Genomic DNA, 16,321 nt, shown 5'->3' on the forward strand with positions numbered 1-16,321 from the left:
CACACTATGCCACAGGGATGAAGCGTTGAGAGGATACTGATCATTTGTTTGAGAAAGAAATGTAGTTTTGCCTCCTGAGTGAACTGCTTCAGAAGAGATGTGATCTTTGAGAGGTGAACCGCGGTGCTGAGCTGAACAAGAGAAGCAAGAGCGTTGAGAACATCTGGTCTGTTTGGAGAAATGAGCCAAAGCCGTTCAGAAGGATCTTCACATTTTGGAGGCTCCGACTGGCGACTGTTCATGTGAGCAAGAAACTTAGATTTGAAACCTGAGAGAACAGAAGAGCTTCAGGAGGTGAACGATGGTGTTGAGCTGAACTGAAACGGTTTAGAAAATGTAATTATTTTCAAGAACTGAGACAAACTAAAAGAGCTCCCACAGACCACGGGCGGAACTTTTTAACCAGACCAGTTTGAAATAAAGGGATTAATAGATGGTTTTGGTTGTTTTGGTGTCAACCAGAAATTGAAATAATCAAAACAAAATATTGATTTATTATATTGTGAAACTGTTGAGAAAATGGTAAAATTCATACATTTAACAGTGAATTTACTCTAAAACAGAATGGAGATTAAACTGAAAGCATTTTCAACAACTAGACTTTACTTTGAAAAGGTTTTAGTTATTTCTCTCCTCCCTTCAGGGTTAAAACATTCTCAATATCTTGAAAATGTCACGAAAGATGGAAATAAAACTCCTGAGGCGAGCAGCAGCTGCTTGTTGGAACACTTTTTATTGCACGACTCAGCCGACGTGAAATCCTGCACAAGTGTTTGTATCGCACTGCTTCGAGGGGGGACAACAAAAAAAAACCGAAACAAAAACCACAGACACTGAAGGAACCGGATGATATTTACAATAGATGCATCACTATGACCACTTATACATTATGTACACATTAGCCTCTGCTTTTACTATGACAGTAGTTACAGGATCAAACACTTCAGCTCTACAGGGACCAACAGTGCTGATACACACACACTCTCACACACACACACACACACACACAACTGGCTGGACTACATTCGCTCAGACTCAGGAGAGGTTGGGATGAAGGCGTCGCGACGCTGCTGCTCCACATGTTCTGAGGAGAGACGGACAAATCAGAGGAAGGTGCAGATGTGTGTAGAATTAATAAAATAAAATAAAATAAAAAACATGAGGGACGCCAGCAAGAAAGCAAAGGGGGTCTAAAAGTCAAATGTCTGCCGCCTCGATCTGCAAAATGAAGACGTTCTGGGCGGTTTTTGTAACCGTTGCTCCTGCAGCGATGAAGAGACGGACCGACTGTCTCCAGATCAGCCCAGAGGGCGACGGGGTCGCCGCAGGCTGACCTTTCACCTCCAGACGGGAGGGACAAAACCGGAGAGGCGTCAGCAGCAAGTCCAGAGACCCGACCCGAGTCTCAGGACAAACAACAAAGTTCAGTTGTGGAACAGTCTAGTGGAGGATTCTGGGACTTCCTGTTGGCGACGCTCAGTTTCTGGAAACAAACGGAATCTTTTCACTGCAGCAGATTGAAAGATGAAGAAAGAAACCGGAGATGAGACATGAGAGGAGTGAGAAGACGAAAATAAACCTTCGAACCATCAGTCACACTAAAAGAAAGAGTCTGGACCTCCAGGATCCGGATCCAGTCGAAGGGTCACGAGCCGACACTCATTTAAGACATTTCAGACTTTAAAAAGTCAGAAAAATAGATAAAAACCAAGAATAATTGTAAATTTTCCATTTTGATGAAAGTGAGATTATTAATCCTGTAAATAAGAAAAAAAGGGGAAAAAAATTCCTCTTTAAATTCCAAGATCTGAACATCAACAGGTTTGAAAAAAAAAAAATCTCCATTTGCTTTAAATATTTTCAGTCAGTTTCAACCGTCCTCCTCGTTTCCTGAATATAAACTGACTTCAGTCGGCAAAAAGTTTTGAACTTAACGAGTCCGTAAAATGTCTGACCTTTTGTTTAAGTAACGTCTTTAGAAATAAAGTTCAGTTTGAAGAACCAGGTCGGAATGTTGAGGAATGGAAAAGACAAAAAAAAACTTTTTTAAAATTTTGCTTCAAGTTCAACTGAGACTTTATGAATTCGTCATTCTTGATCGTTTTCTTTAACTTCAAATAAAAAAAATAACTTTCCTTAACGAAGGACTGAGATGAACATTTTAATGCTTCATCATAAGTTTATTCTGAAAATGTCAACTTCCTCTTAGGGTTTCATTTGTTTTGCTTTCTGGAGTGAAAAAGTGAAGCTGTGATTTATTTTTAAGCTTGACGTAGAAAAAACACGAAGCAGAGCTGAAGACGGAAGCGCGAGGGAGGCGGGAAGCGTCGGAGTGTTTGGATTAAAGCACCGTGAGCTCGGCGGCGTTCCTTCAGCGGCCCGGAAAGCCCCGTAGTGTTTTCAGCCGTCGTCTTCTTCAGAGAAACTGGCCTACAGGTCGGTCTGAGCTACACTCTCAGAGGCTAATCTACAGCGTAACGTGATCTAAGGCTAGAAAAACAAGGAGGCCGTCCGTAGTGTCTCAACACTCTACTACAAAATAAAAGCTCGGCTTGGCGGCGGCGTCTCACTCTTCCAGTCATCATAGTTTTGGTCTTTCATATACACATATATAGATATAGCTCTGAGAAGCGGCGCCGCCCCTCAGTGGATCCGGCTACAAAAGTACAAAGTGAGTCGGGCAGTGGGGTCAGAGGTCGAGTTCGGATCCAGTGGATGAAGATCGCTGAGCTGCTCTGCTGGTTGTGCTTCAACACACGATCACCTCAGTGCAGACGAGACCAGAGAAAGAGAGAGCTGGGGGGGCGGGGGCAGGGGCGGGGCTTCAGTCTGGTTTGGTGTCAGTCGGGTCAAAGGTCAGGTCAGGCCTCGGCCGCTTTCCTCTTGGAGCCCTTCATGCGGGCCTTCCTGGAGCCTTTTGGGGCGGCGGCGGCGGCGGGCTGCGAGGCGGCGGTCTGCCCGTCCAGCTCCTCGTGCTCCGAGCAGCAGAGCTGGCCGGTGGGCTTCCAGGCCCGCAGCGCCCCCTCCTGGTGGGCCTTGCAGAAGGAGTTGGGGCACAGCTGGCAGAAGGCCACCGAGTTCTTCCCACAGACGTCACAGTGATGCCACGGGCAGTCCCAGCGACCTGCAGGGGGCAGACAGGCGGCACAGGGTCAGGGGGCGGGGCATCTGGTCGGGGGCGGGGTCAGCTGGTCGGGGTTGGGTGATCCAAGGCTACAGAGATGACACACTTCCACAATTTCACCTCAAACTGATCCCAAGGTGGTGACTGGTTATTAATTAATTGGTGATTAATCTCGTTGACAGATTTAGGGATAATCTCCAGACCAAGACTCGGACTCAAACACTCAGCCGCCCCGTTTACACAACCTTCCAAGTGAAAACCTGCTTTTTGTTTAAAAAGTTCCATGTTCGTATTTTGAAAACAAAATATGACGGGCCACTAGGTGGTGCTGCGGTTTGTTTCTGTCATGATGCCACACATGTTGCAGGACCAGGACCAGTGTTTGCGTCTCCCCTGTTTCCATTGGGGGTTTTCTTCAGATATTCGACGATTCCATGATTTGTTCAAAGAGGCCTGATTCGAAGGTCAATCATACAGTCGAAGCATCGCAAAATGTGGTTATTAAACCAGGAACATTCCATTCCAGCTGTATGGGGGTGCTGAAGGACTGATTTTACATAGAATTGCTTGTTTTTTTTTTTTCCAAATAAACATGACATAAAGCCTATTTGATATACATGTTAGCCTATCAAATATACTGGAAAAATGTACTTAACTTGTACTTTTATTCAATATTCCATCTATTTAGTGTTTGTGAATGAACCACCGTGGTGAGTGGCACAATCCCATTTTGCGCAGAGCTCCGTCACAGAGCAGCGTCTCGGTGGTGATTTGGCTGAACTTTAAAAGGCTCAAAATGTCGGAAAAAACTTCAGAACAAGTCAAAGATGATCCAAAAAAAGTCAAATGCAAGTTGTGTCAGCAGCTCCTTTCATCTCGCTCCACAGCAACATGGCTTTCCACCTTAAACGGGTCAGTAGCCAGATAACTGGGCTAATAACAGACGGTTCTGTCACTCACTTCTCAGTTTTAATGCTGACTTTTATTTCGTTTAATTGCAATATTTTAGGTTATATTTTTTTTTTTTATTTATCTAAAAGGTTTATTCTATTTAGTGTTTTTTTTTTTTGCATGGATTTTGCGCTGCGCCGACCCGACACAGCGCAATTAAACCTATTTCATTTAATTTGAGATAATGTAATAAAGTGAGAAATTGTTTAGCCAAAAATTGTGAGCTTATCTGCAGAGCTTTTAGATATAAATAAATGACATGCTTGAGCCCGTGTGTTAGAAGAGGGTTTGGTTCTGGTCATTTGACCTGCTTCATTTGTTTGTTGTTTAGAGTCACCGACACTTTGTTCCAGTCAGTGTTTCAGTGTGTAGGAAAAAAGTAAAACTGTTGTTTTACCTGCCTGCGCTGTTTTTGTTTTTATTACTGCAACATTCTGCTGTAGCCTATATTCAAATGATTCTACAAAAAAAAAAAAATAAAAAAAATAAAAAAAGATGAAAGATTCGACTATCGGTGGACGATCAGCAGGATCGGACGAATCAGATGCGACTATGTAAATTCTTAGTTTCCACAGAGCATTTTCAAAACGCTGTGTTTTCAGAGTCCCTGAGAGCCGTCGTTCTATAATCTGACACCCAAAATGCTCCCAAGAGTTCCTGTTTCACTTGTAAACGTTGTGTAAAGAGACACCGACGCTGGGAAGCTCCCTCATGCATCCGGGTCAACGGGTAAAAGGTGCGAGTCAATACTGAAATAACTCCAGAGAACCGACAAACAGTCAATCGATATGCTAGATGGAGTGTTACGGTGTCCCCCCTCCCCCGTCCAACCCGGCCGCCGTCTCACCGAAGGGCCTCTTGGTGAGGTTGAGGCAGGACAGGTGGTAGGCCTTGGCGCAGGTCTTCTTGCAGCACAGCACCAGCTGGCCTCCGTCACCGCAGCGGAAACACTCGTCGTCCGACTTCTTCCCCTCCGTTTTCCTCCTCTTTTGTTTCCTCTTCGTCCTCTTGGCTTTGGGCTCGGCCGCCTGGCCGTTGGAGTTCTGTGGAGGACAGGGTGTGAGCGCCCGGCGGGTCTCGAACGGGGCGGCGGACAGACGGACTCACTTTGGGCCGGTCTCCCAGGAAGCCGCTGCAGTTGGGCGCGCCGCAGCGGCACACCGTCTTCTCGTTGCCGAGGCAGTCCAGGTTGTAGTTGAAGGTCAGCTCCGTTCCTACGAGACAAGGCAGACGCCCGATCAGATCCTGGGACGGCCTCAGCGTGACGGGCGGCCGGAGTCCGGACCGGGTCCCACCTGCCGGGATGTCGCAGACGGCGAACAGACCCACTCGAGTGTCTCCGTTCACCGTCCACTTCTGCGTCTCGCAGTTGGGCTGACAGCTGTGGTTCATGAAGCGGGAGTAGTTTCCTTTTGGCCCGGCGTCGATGATCCGGTCCTGAAAGAGTCCAGAACGGCTCCTGAGACACCTGCACCCCACCATGCCTTCGTCCTGAATAACGCTCCGACACTGGCCCCGTTTACATGGCCGTCTTTTCAATCCGATTGCAAACAATCATATTAAACACATTTGTATCCATGGACGGCATAGAAACCGATCCACGAGCGGTCCTGGTTCACCAGGGCCCTGGGTGAAGCGGATTATACGGGTCCTGTGCCATGAGCACCAAGTCTCTCGTGCGATGTTCAGGTTCTGATCTCTGGCTCTGCAGCCAGCCGTCCTCACAGTGTTTCCATCTGCTGGATCTCTGATCAATAATGTTCCATCATGTCGGTGAGACGCTGCTCAGAGAGTGAGCGCTCCCCCGGCTGAAGTTCCCTCCCGCCCAGCGCCACGTCCCCCGGGGCTCTGCTCTGCCTGCCGATGTTACACATTAACTGGAGTCCGTGTTAACTTGTGACCAACTGATGTTGAAAACCCGACTGAGACTTGCAGTCGATCTGGCGAACGTCGGTTTTCTAGTTACAAAAGACTCTAAACGTATAAATTTACTGTAAGTCTGACTTTAACTTCTGCTGTTACCAGCATTTGTTTACAGGAATCCGTCACTCGTTACCATGGGAACCAGTTAATCCTTAACACCAGTGGTCGTCTACCACCGAGCTCTTTGAACAACTCGCAGTTGAGCGATTTGCGGCCGTCTCTCCTCTCCAGTGTTTGTGCTCTCTGGGTTTTTATTGAAGTGTTTCTCAACCACTGTCAAGTTCTTTGCTTCTGGCTTTCCTGCTTCCTGTTTCGTCACGTCATCGCGTCACTACGTACGAGGGAACGCATGTGTGGAACGAATAATCCCCCGTTTAATCCGCTCCGCTGTCAATCGAGGTTTATATGAGACACGGAGCGGATTATCGATGACGACCTCGTACAATTGGATCTGAAATACAATCCGCTTCACCTTTCAATCCCATTATACGGAGGGTTTTGGGCCCATGTAAACGCGGCCACTGTGTAACGGTGCGGCGGCTCGGATCTCAGCTCTGGGTTCATCTGGAGGTCGTCTGTCAGGACGGAGCAGACTGAGGGCTGGTTTGTAGTATTGACTCCTGTAACGCTGCACCCAGCTGCTGTGCAACATTCCCAATGCAATACGGTGATGCTGTAGCTCCCAGTGGAAATGGAGCTGCTGAGGAAACAGGCCCCGGGTCCACCGAGGAGCAGGAACAGGCCCCGGATGCTCTGAGGAGCAGGAACAGGCCCCGGATGCTCTGAGGAGCAGGAACGGCCCCCCCCCCGGCGCTCTGCCCTCACCCACCTTGTCGATGGTCAGCATGTAGAAGTCGGTGATGTTGTTCTCGTGAGCGAACTTGATCCTGGCCCGACACTCCTCCTCGTCGATCAGCTCTCCGATGTACTCATTGACGAACTCGCCCTGTTTGAGAAGCATGGCGGGTGTTTTTCAGAGCAGAGATGATGGATTTACACTTCTGACGGTTCATCTGTGAGATTTCAGAAAACTGATCGCGCAAATCAGGAGACATGAAGCCTCTGAATATCAAGACTGTTTCAGGAAGATCTGGAGGATTTTCAACAACACAAGTCCATCCTGAAATAGTGGCCTCCACTCCGTGGAGGAGGAGAACTTAAGAGGAAACCATCACAGATCATTTCCAGTCTCCAGCCCGGGCCCTGCAGGTGAGCGTGGCGTTCTGACCTTCTTGATGTCCCTCAGCGAGACGAGGCCCCAGCCTTTGCCGGGCGTCTTGATGATCTTGGCCTCGGGGTAGAGGCGTTTGGTGAAGTCCTGGTTGCAGCAGCGCTCGCCGCTGGGACACACCTCGGGGTGGCACTCGTACTGCAGCATGCGGTTCAGGCACTCCGACTCGAAGCCGCACGGCCGCTCCACCGACGGCTTGCAGTTGCACTTGGGGATCTCGGAGATGTCGGCGGTGTAGACCTGAACCCCGCCGAACGGCTTGTTGACCTGCGGGGAGGAGAAGACGCTGCAGGCCGGCTGGAGATCGACGGGAAACGCTTCACGTGCAGGCGTTCGTCTCCAAACCTTGATGGATTTATACGGAGGAGGCTTCCTGCTGTTCTCTTTTGCTTCTATCGCTTCCCGTTTCATCTTCACCTCCTTAAATCGAGCTTCGGCTTCCAAAACAGCTGAAAAAGCACAAAACCAGCAGATTTACTTAAAAAAAAAAAAAGAAAAAAGAACATTGATCCTTTTTTTTCGATATATTTTGTACGTTAGGAAAACTATGGAGCTACGAGGAAACCCATTTTCAGCTCTCTCCAAGTGCAGGAAACAGAATCAGACGGTTACCGTTCTTGAAGAGCTTTCCCAGGACGCTCCGCTGGCTCTTGCTGCCCCGGTCGCCCTCCATGTAGGGAAACACTCGGCCCTGGTGCGTCCAGAAGTAATCCTTGGACCCGAAGAAGAAGACGGGGAACTCTCCGATCTCGTGCCGGAGGTGCTGGATGTTCGTGGGGATGTTCCTGGGATGATGGATTTCTGCCGGCCACCACCTGGACAGTGAGGGCAGCGGTGAGCTCCGGTTCGAACACTCCGGACGGCGACCGGCGGCTGGGCTGCGTCACCTGTACGTCCCCAGCTTGACCCAGATGATGTCTCTGTATTTGGGTTTCTTTCCAGCTCGGCAGTCGTTGCAGAACCAGCTCCCGTCGGGCATGGCGATGTTCAGGCAGTCGGGGTGAAAGGCGGCGGGGCACGACTCGCAGCACAGCAGCTGCCCTCCTGCAACACAGCAGCACGATCCCCCATGCTCAACTGGCAAAGGACGGCGGCAACCAGACAACTCGACCAGAACTGAGACGCTCCAGAAAGCTGAAGGCCTCCTGCTGCCGTCTATCTGGAAAACTTTCATCTTTAAGAAGTTCATGGAGTCTAACATGGATTTTTTCTGAGATGTAAAAAGTGTTTCCATCCGTGACGATTTCATGACGTTTACAAAGCCAGTCTGAACTTTTGTGGTGGTTTTAACCATTATAGCTATTTCTGATATTTTAGCTCCCCCTCTTTTAAAAAGTAACTATTTAAACATTTCAGTTGTTTTGGCGTTATTCCTTCTTATGTTCAAGTGATTTTAAGCATTTTAGAAGTAAAATTTTTTTTTTGTCAGTGAAAGAGCTAATAATCCTGATTCACATGTTATTTTCAGAGGAGCTGAAGAGCTTCGTGTTGATGCTGCGACTCCAGAGCAGCAGGGGGCAGACCCTCGGTCCGAGGCAAACGGGGACGAACGGACTTTTCAAACATCTGTGGCCTGAACTTCTTCTGAAGACAGTAGAAATGTGATCGATCCGGCCCGTTCCTCGTGTGTGACAATGAGGCAGAAGTCGACAGAAGAGGAGTCAGATCACATCTGAAGAAAGCAACAACCTCCTGAACCCTCTGTACAGACACAGGTAAACTCAGGAGCACCGACTGTCTGATGGCAGCAGCAGTGATGAATAGATACAAATACTAGACACCAGCAAAGAGGTCAGGAATAATCACCAAGACCTGCAGTTTGAACAGAACTTCAGCCGTGTGCAAACTCAGATCACACAGAAACTCAGCGGCAGTGAAACCCGAGCTTCCTTTCTGTGTTCCAGTCTCGTCTCACACTCATCATTTTCAAAAACGTCTCCACCAAACTGTCTGATTTCACGGTGACCACAGTCACAGCTGCTGCCGATCAGCGCTTCCTCTGCCGCGGCGGCGCCCTGTGAGGACCGCCGCCTTCGCCCGAGGCCTGGTCTCATTGAGAAGAGAGTGAGCGGAGGGACTCGAACCTTTGGAGCAGACGAAGCACCAGCTGACGTTGACGTGGCTGTGGTGCCTGTAGCCCTTCTTGGCGTGGAAGTGGTTGGTGCAGATGAAGGCGGTGTTGGTGATCATCTCGCTGCCGGCGGCCACGCACAGGTCGCCCACGTGGTACGCCACGGGGCAGCGCAGGCAGCGCATCAGCCTGGCTGCGGGGCAGAGAGGGGGCGGGGTCACACACGTGACGGGGACGGGGACGGGGACGGGGACGGGTGTGGGAGGGGACTCTTACTCTTGCTGGACTTGTGGGACCCGTAGTGGCAGCTCAGGCAGGTGTGCAGCGGGCAGCGGAAGCCGCGGTTGTCGAAGACGGTGAGCGGGTTGAGGCGGACGCACGCCTCGTGGTAGAACTTTCCGCAGTGCGGGACGTGGCAGCGGCGAGCTTTCCCTTCGGACTTCTTACAGATGAAGCAAGCGTGAATTCCTGAGGAGAGGGAGAGAAAAACCGAATCATATCCGTACGAGTCGGGGTAAAGCCACGTGATCCGGACCGGGACCAGATCCCCTCCGGCCTCACCTGAGCTGCACTCCTCACACATCAGCTTGTCTTCAGGTTTGAAGGACTGACCCATGCAGTGGAGGTGAAACATCCCACAGCACTGGCCCTCACAGGGAACCAGCTCCTCACCGGCCTGCTCACACACCTGCACACACACACACCGGTTTCAAACCAGGCTCGACTGACTTCATGCGTCACACTGTTCTTCACCTGACGGCTGGAGGAAGTCAAACTCACCTGACAGACGAACTCTTTCTGTTTCCGTTCGCCTTTCTTCGTCCCGTCTAAGCTGTCGCTCGGGGAGTCGGGACGTCCTTCACTGCCAGAGCCCTGGAGTGCACAAACACACACACACACGCAGACGCACACGCCTGATCAACCTTCAGCTGTCCTCACCTTTTCTTGGCTGCTTTCTGTCTGTTATTTCTAAAGCCTGAGATTTTATTTCAGCATTACTGAAACAAAAAGTCGACTCAGGCACGAAAACGGGTTTGAAAGCCTGAAAGTGTCGGACTGCACGCAGAGAGGGAGGCTTCATGTGATTTGTCCTGCCTGGTAACGAGCGGCGTGACTGTGTGAGGGACGGAGGAGAGAGCAGAGACGTACCTGTTTCTCAGCAGCCTTGCTGGCTCGGCGTCTCTTTTTCGGCTGCTGATCCTTGTCTGTCGCAGAGTCTGTCGCAGAGTCTGTCCGCGGCCTTTTCAGCCTCCTCCTCCGTTCCCTTTTAACTGACAGACGAAAACAAGTCGATGCACGGCTGTCAGACTCGCTAATGTCAAACATTCACAAAAAGACAGACTCCTGGTGTTCTCCGTTCTAATGCAAATGAAAACATAAATCTGCAAAATGTGCAAAACTAGTCAGAAATGGTGAAAAACAGCAGATGCAAACTACAACATGAAGCCAATTCTAACGATGCTCCTCTGTCTTCGGGCCTCTCGCCGTGTTTTGCACCATGTTGCAGCTGCTAACGTCACTTCACCAGCTGTAAACTCGCTTCAGTGAATAACTCACCAACAGCAGCTTTTATTTCTATTGAAAACTCAACCTTGTGAATTTGACACTTGAGATGAGCTGGAAACGTGTGTGTGTGTGTGTGTGTGTGTGTGTGTGTGTGTGTGTGTGTGTGTGTGTGTGTTTTGATATTTCATCCCACTCTGAACCCATTAACTCAACTCACGTGCGTGAAAACATGCCACACAGAAGTTACACTGACGCTGGGACGGACTCATCACGGCTGCTCCAGGATTAGAGAACCTGAAGGTTTAATCGGTGGAAGAATCTTCTTCGCCGTCTGTTCAAACTGAACCAACCTGGAGCGGCTCTGGAGGCGTCGCCGGCTGAGGGGGGCAGCTTGGGTTTCCTCTTCCTCGCGGGGACTCGGCCGCTGTCCTCTGCAGGCGTGGCCTTCCTCCTCTTCCTCACGGTCTTGGGGAGGGGCTGCAGCTGATTCTTCCTCCTCCTCTTCTTCGGCTGGACGTCGGCCGCCGAGGCCGGAGGATTCTGCAAGAAGCGACGCCACACAAAGATCAACGCACTGAAAACGTTCTGAGCTCCGCCGACCAGCGGAGGGAGTTCCAGCGTTCCCTCTCTGGGGAGGCCGTCTGGACGGATCGCAGACTGCCTGCGGGACCCACCGGTTCGGGGACCCGGGCCGGGCCCAGCCGGGACTCCGTCTCCGGACTCTGCTTGGGCTGCAGCTGCTCCAGGACCCGGGGGTTCAGGCGGGGCTCGTCCCCGTCGTACAGGAAGCCGAATTTCTCCAGGCGGCTGTCCGGCGACGCGCCCAGCGCCTCCTTGGCCTGAACGATGCCGGCGTTCCACTGAGCCTGGAGTTTACGGGGTTTGGGAGGAGCCGTCTGCACGACGCACACAGACAAAACCACCAGTTACACAATCTGCTGACACACACAAAACACACACTGACATTTTAAAGTCAATTAATCGAAAAATGGGTGAAAAAAAGACTGATTTGAAAATATTGGCCATGATTTCAGCAGCATGTTGGACATGAGCGATCCCGACGTGTGAAAGAGGTCGAGTCACTTCTTCTTCATAGCGGGTCTCAAACTCCTGACTCAATATTGAAGATATTTTCTTATCAAGTTCTACCCCACAATAAAAGTTTCTTCTGCAATCTAAATCGTTAGAAAAAGTCAAACCTGTGGGAAAAGAAGCAGCAGAAGACAAGTAGTAAAAATGATTAATGACTAGTATAAGAAGAAACTCTGAGCAGAAGAGTGTCGGTGTCCATTAGTTTACTGAAAGGCTTCATTCAGGTACTGAATACTGAAGATTTAGGGATGAATAAATGAGCTTTTTTCTTTTGAGAGACTCAAACAGTGAAGTGGTCCTTTGATGAGACGCCGCGCCCCCGTGGCCCCCCAGCCTGAGGCCGCTGCTCCACACGGCTTCGTTACCTTCCTGTGGACGAGCCGGGACGCCCGCCGTTTGTTCAGCTGGCTCAGCTCCTGGTACTGATCCACACCGGTGAAGAACACCATGTTCTTCTCGAACACGTAGCCTCTCTCCGGGGCGTCTCCGAAATACTGGACGTGGTAGAGGACGCCCAGCCTGCTCCTGGGGGCTGAGGACAGAACCGGGAAAGGTCAAACCCCAAAATACTGCAAGCGTTCATGTTTTATAACACTGGAATTCTTATCAACCGGGAACTTCAGCAGTTAGTTAAAACATGTGGAGTTGTCGCTCACATTTCTGTCTCTGCTTGAAGTGGTTGTTGGATTCGGGGTCTGTGGTCACCATGCAGGGCCACCAGGGGTATCCGGTCACCTTGGTCCAGACCAGGTCTCCCACAGAGAAACGGTTCAGTGCTGGAGACTCTTCTGCTGCTTCCTCTGCGTCTGACCGGAGTTCAGGCTGAAGAGGCAAAACTCCATTAAATAACACGTAAAAACCGGAGAAGAGCAGCATGAAGGCTTCCAGTCGTCATACTAGTCAGAAAAACACACCATTCTAAATAAGAGCGGCACTGAGCTCAACTGTCTAAGGCCGTGCACGGGAATTCTGTTTGTTAAAGGTCTCAACACACATCAACACATCAACACACACGATGTGAATATCAGAAAAGATGGACCGCCATTAACCACTTCACCATGCACGGTGCAGAACACACTTCGGATGTCAGCCGACATCCTGCAGCCCTCGTGTGTTAAACACTTCCCCTGAACGGAAACTTCGCTTAAATTTGGGAAAGATACACAAAAAACAGCATTGCCTCTGCTGGTCTGTATTTACAGGGCACAGAACTGCTGACGTGGGCCAGCAATGCATCTCGAGACCAGCAGAAGAAACTGAAGCACTTTAAATTCCCACTAATGATTATATTTACGTGACATTCACGGAGGAGTTAAGGAATGTCACTCCGGAGGGTTCGGTGATCAGCTACTGTCTTCACAAAAACTCCCAACAGCTTCTGTTCATCAGTTAATCTGCCGGATCTTCTAGTTCAGTTAACACTGATTTCTAAAGTGACTCACTGCACCACCTTGTGGTATACAGTGGTATTACATAGAGGCAGATGGAGCCACTTCATTAACTAACTTTAACACAGACATGGAGACGATCCTGAACTCTGTCCAGCCTGTAAACAACAGCAAAAAATAAGAGTGAAACCTCTTTAGCAGGTCCAGGTTCCTCAGCGGCATCTGTGTGGTCGAGCGGCTCCACGGGGACGACGGACGCACTGAAGTCTGCACGTGGCTTTGGTTTATCAGGTCTCCCCCTCCGGCTCTTCTTACTCTGCGTGTCGTCGGGTCCGGACAGCGAGCCTTCGCTGGGGGCGTCCAAGCTGGTGCCATTAGCGCGGCACGGCTCAAACAGCGGCTGCTGGACCACCTGGGGTACCGTCGCCTTGAGTTCGGGCTCGCCATGCGGAGTGCAGCTGTGCTGATGGGTGCCATTCGTAGTGGGCACCTCGGCGCCCTTCAGCATGGGGGGCTCCGGCGCACAAAGCTTGGGCAGCGTGTCCTGGTCGCCGTTCAGCACCAGGGAGGTGAGGTCCTTGAGTCTCTCATGGTTGTTGTGATTATGGCCAGCCATCTTCTGGAGAACACTGTCCTGTAGTGTGGCGGCCACCTGCGCCGCGGCCTTATCCATGAGCAGAGCCGGGTCGCTCAGCATATCGCCCCGACCCTTCTGTATGCTCAGGGACTCTGGCGGCTGCTTCATGCTGATCGGGTTGGCTGGCTCGGGCATCGAAGGCAGGGAGCTACCAATGCTGTCCATCCCATCTAACCCCCTCCAGGCTCACTGAGCTGCAACACACACACACACACACACACACACACACACACACACACACACACACACACACACACACACACACTTCATGAGGCACATACAGAAAATATCAACGCTGTGCAGGATCTTCAGGATGAGAACTGGCATCAGGGATATGAATCCTGGGAGCATAACGGTGTACAACTTACAAAATGGCCCTCATGAATAGAGGGCTTGTAGGCGATACTGAATACTGCACCTGTCGCAGAAAGAGCAGTCCGGCTAGATTTTTACTGGGTGTGCAAGTTAGGTAGAGCACCCCTGCAAATAATCCCAATCCCGCCGTGAAATCCGGACCTGGCCGGTGCTGTGAGGGGGATCAGGTCAGATACAGTCCGGTCTGCGTTACATCCATGCAGGCGAAAAAACCCTCCGAGCGGCAGTGGACGCTGCTCACCGCGGAGCTGCCCGACTTCCACCCGGGGAGAGGAGCCGCACGCTGCGGTGTGGAGGGAGCAGCCTGCCGGCTCCCGCATGAACTCAGTGCCCGGCGAGTGGGAGGCGATGCGCCGCGTAACCACCGCGTTATTACCGGCTGGAAAAGCCGCGGAAATGGAAGCAGCTGACAAGTCGGAGCAATGCGACCGGGCAGCAGATAATTGCTGGAAGACAACGTAATCCCAGCCGGGTGATGAACCACAAGGCTTGCCGGATCATCACACGACAGAAATGTCATAACGGCGACACGAGCAAAGAAATAGTTAAATCAAGGTTAGCGTGCATAATGTCAACTCCATCTTTAATACCCAGAGGCGAACAACTTTAGCCGCGGGACACTATAGTGTCAGTCAACACACAGGATGCGTCTATTTTCTGGAGCTGAAGCCACGATGTGGAGAATGTCGTGGAATCAAACTGAGCACAAACGGAGAAGCTTTATTCCCCCAAACCACGTCTGTATCATGGCTGGAGTCAGCCATTACATTACATTACATCACATTGCATTAGCCCAGAATCCAGCAAATAGACAAAGCCACCGCACAGTACGCAAAATGTACTCTACCTACCTTCTAACAAATCACAGCAAATACACGATTAAACAAGCGGGCGAACCACTGAACCGTCGCGGGAGCCTGTTTGAACTGTTTGTCTATTGTTTCACAGAAAAACTGAATTTGTAGGCGCCATGACAGCTCCTTTCAAAAAGGCTAGCAGCGTTAGCCGAAGCTAACTCGCTTCCTATTCACTGTGGACGGTGGTGCTAGCACAGCTGGCTAGCTAGCTGCTAGCAAGCGAGTCCTGCTAAAATGGAAGGTCGGCCCCGAACAACGGCACTTTCCGTTAAAATCCCCGCACTGACAATACCATGAAAGAGCGCTTCTGTCCGGTCACCTGTTCGGTCTCCTGTCCGTGTTTAAAGGGAGCAAACGTTCGTATTCATCCTGCAAAGCGGAGGATTTCATTCAAGTCGAACCAAAAGCTTGCGGGAAACTCAAACTCTCCGGCCGACCAGCGCGAAAAATGCTCACTCCTGATTGGTCGAGAGGGCTGAGAAGATCCGACCGGTCCTTTCAAAAAACCAACCGTAGGAAGCGCGTGAGACCGCGGGTCGAGTCATTCACTCTCGCGGCTCTGCACACTCACCACTGCATGGAGGTCTGTCCGCAAACTCCACTGCACGAAGGTCCACTGCATGGAGAATGGCCGCACTGAGATGTAAACTGTGTTTGGGTAATTCGCTGCGCAAATAATGGATCCTTTGTTTGTGCTGTGATTTGCTGATTGCACTGTGCATTTTACTGACACAGTCTAACATGCTGTGGTCTCAGTCTATTGACCTTTTGCATTTTATTAATTTTGAGTTGGGTTTATCAAAAACCCTAATTAAAGATCCATTATTTTCCCAGATATTCACTGGACAATCTGCAAACACCACAGAGGCCCACTGCATGGTCTGCATGCCTCAACACGGAGCCCTGCAAACTCCACTGCAGGGAGCACCACTGCACGGAGAAAGAGCTCCAAACCACCGAGAACAGAACAGAGTCTGAGACGATGCTCTTTATTTCTACATCCTGCTTTTATAAGTTGAAATCATGAGGTTAAAACCAAAGAAACAGTGCTTCAAGTCTAAAATAACTGATCTAGAAAAACACATGGGCTTTCAGATAAAAGAGGAAAATTTCTCTTTCTATTTCTTAAAATTAAAAATGTGATTCCAAACTGTAGATTTACATTG

At 50.3% G+C, this 16,321-nt stretch overlaps 1 protein-coding gene across 1 annotated transcript; it reads right to left on the reverse strand.

Annotated features, from left to right (window-relative positions):
* Positions 1-1,843: 1,843 nt before the first annotated feature.
* nsd2 (nuclear receptor binding SET domain protein 2) lies at positions 1,844-15,624 on the reverse strand. Its single transcript, XM_030117307.1, has 20 exons — positions 15,475-15,624; positions 13,477-14,117; positions 12,555-12,720; positions 12,264-12,430; positions 11,481-11,702; positions 11,157-11,346; positions 10,450-10,571; positions 10,081-10,173; positions 9,862-9,988; positions 9,577-9,768; positions 9,314-9,493; positions 8,117-8,273; positions 7,842-8,044; positions 7,575-7,678; positions 7,227-7,496; positions 6,828-6,944; positions 5,371-5,512; positions 5,183-5,289; positions 4,923-5,118; positions 1,844-3,124 (listed from the first exon to the last, which is right to left on the reverse strand). Exons 2-20 carry the CDS (start codon positions 14,086-14,088, stop codon positions 2,862-2,864), a joined length of 3,630 nt encoding a protein of 1,209 aa, XP_029973167.1. The 5' UTR covers positions 14,089-14,117; positions 15,475-15,624; the 3' UTR covers positions 1,844-2,861.
* Positions 15,625-16,321: the final 697 nt, after the last annotated feature.

Source organism: Salarias fasciatus, chromosome 19 (assembly GCF_902148845.1).
Source record: "Salarias fasciatus chromosome 19, fSalaFa1.1, whole genome shotgun sequence".
Classification (NCBI taxonomy): Eukaryota; Metazoa; Chordata; class Actinopteri; order Blenniiformes; family Blenniidae; genus Salarias; species Salarias fasciatus.

Coding starts and splice junctions, on each gene's coding strand:
- nsd2 (XM_030117307.1), bottom strand. CDS start 14,088: ATGGACAGCATTGGTAGCTCCCTGCCTTCGATGCCCGAGCCAGCCAAC. Junction 12,431..12,554: donor CTTCAAGCAGAGACAGAAAT/GTGAGCGACAAC, acceptor TTCTGTCCTCAG/CCCCCAGGAGCAGGCTGGGC. Junction 5,119..5,182: donor TCCTGGGAGACCGGCCCAAA/GTGAGTCCGTCT, acceptor TGTCCTCCACAG/AACTCCAACGGCCAGGCGGC.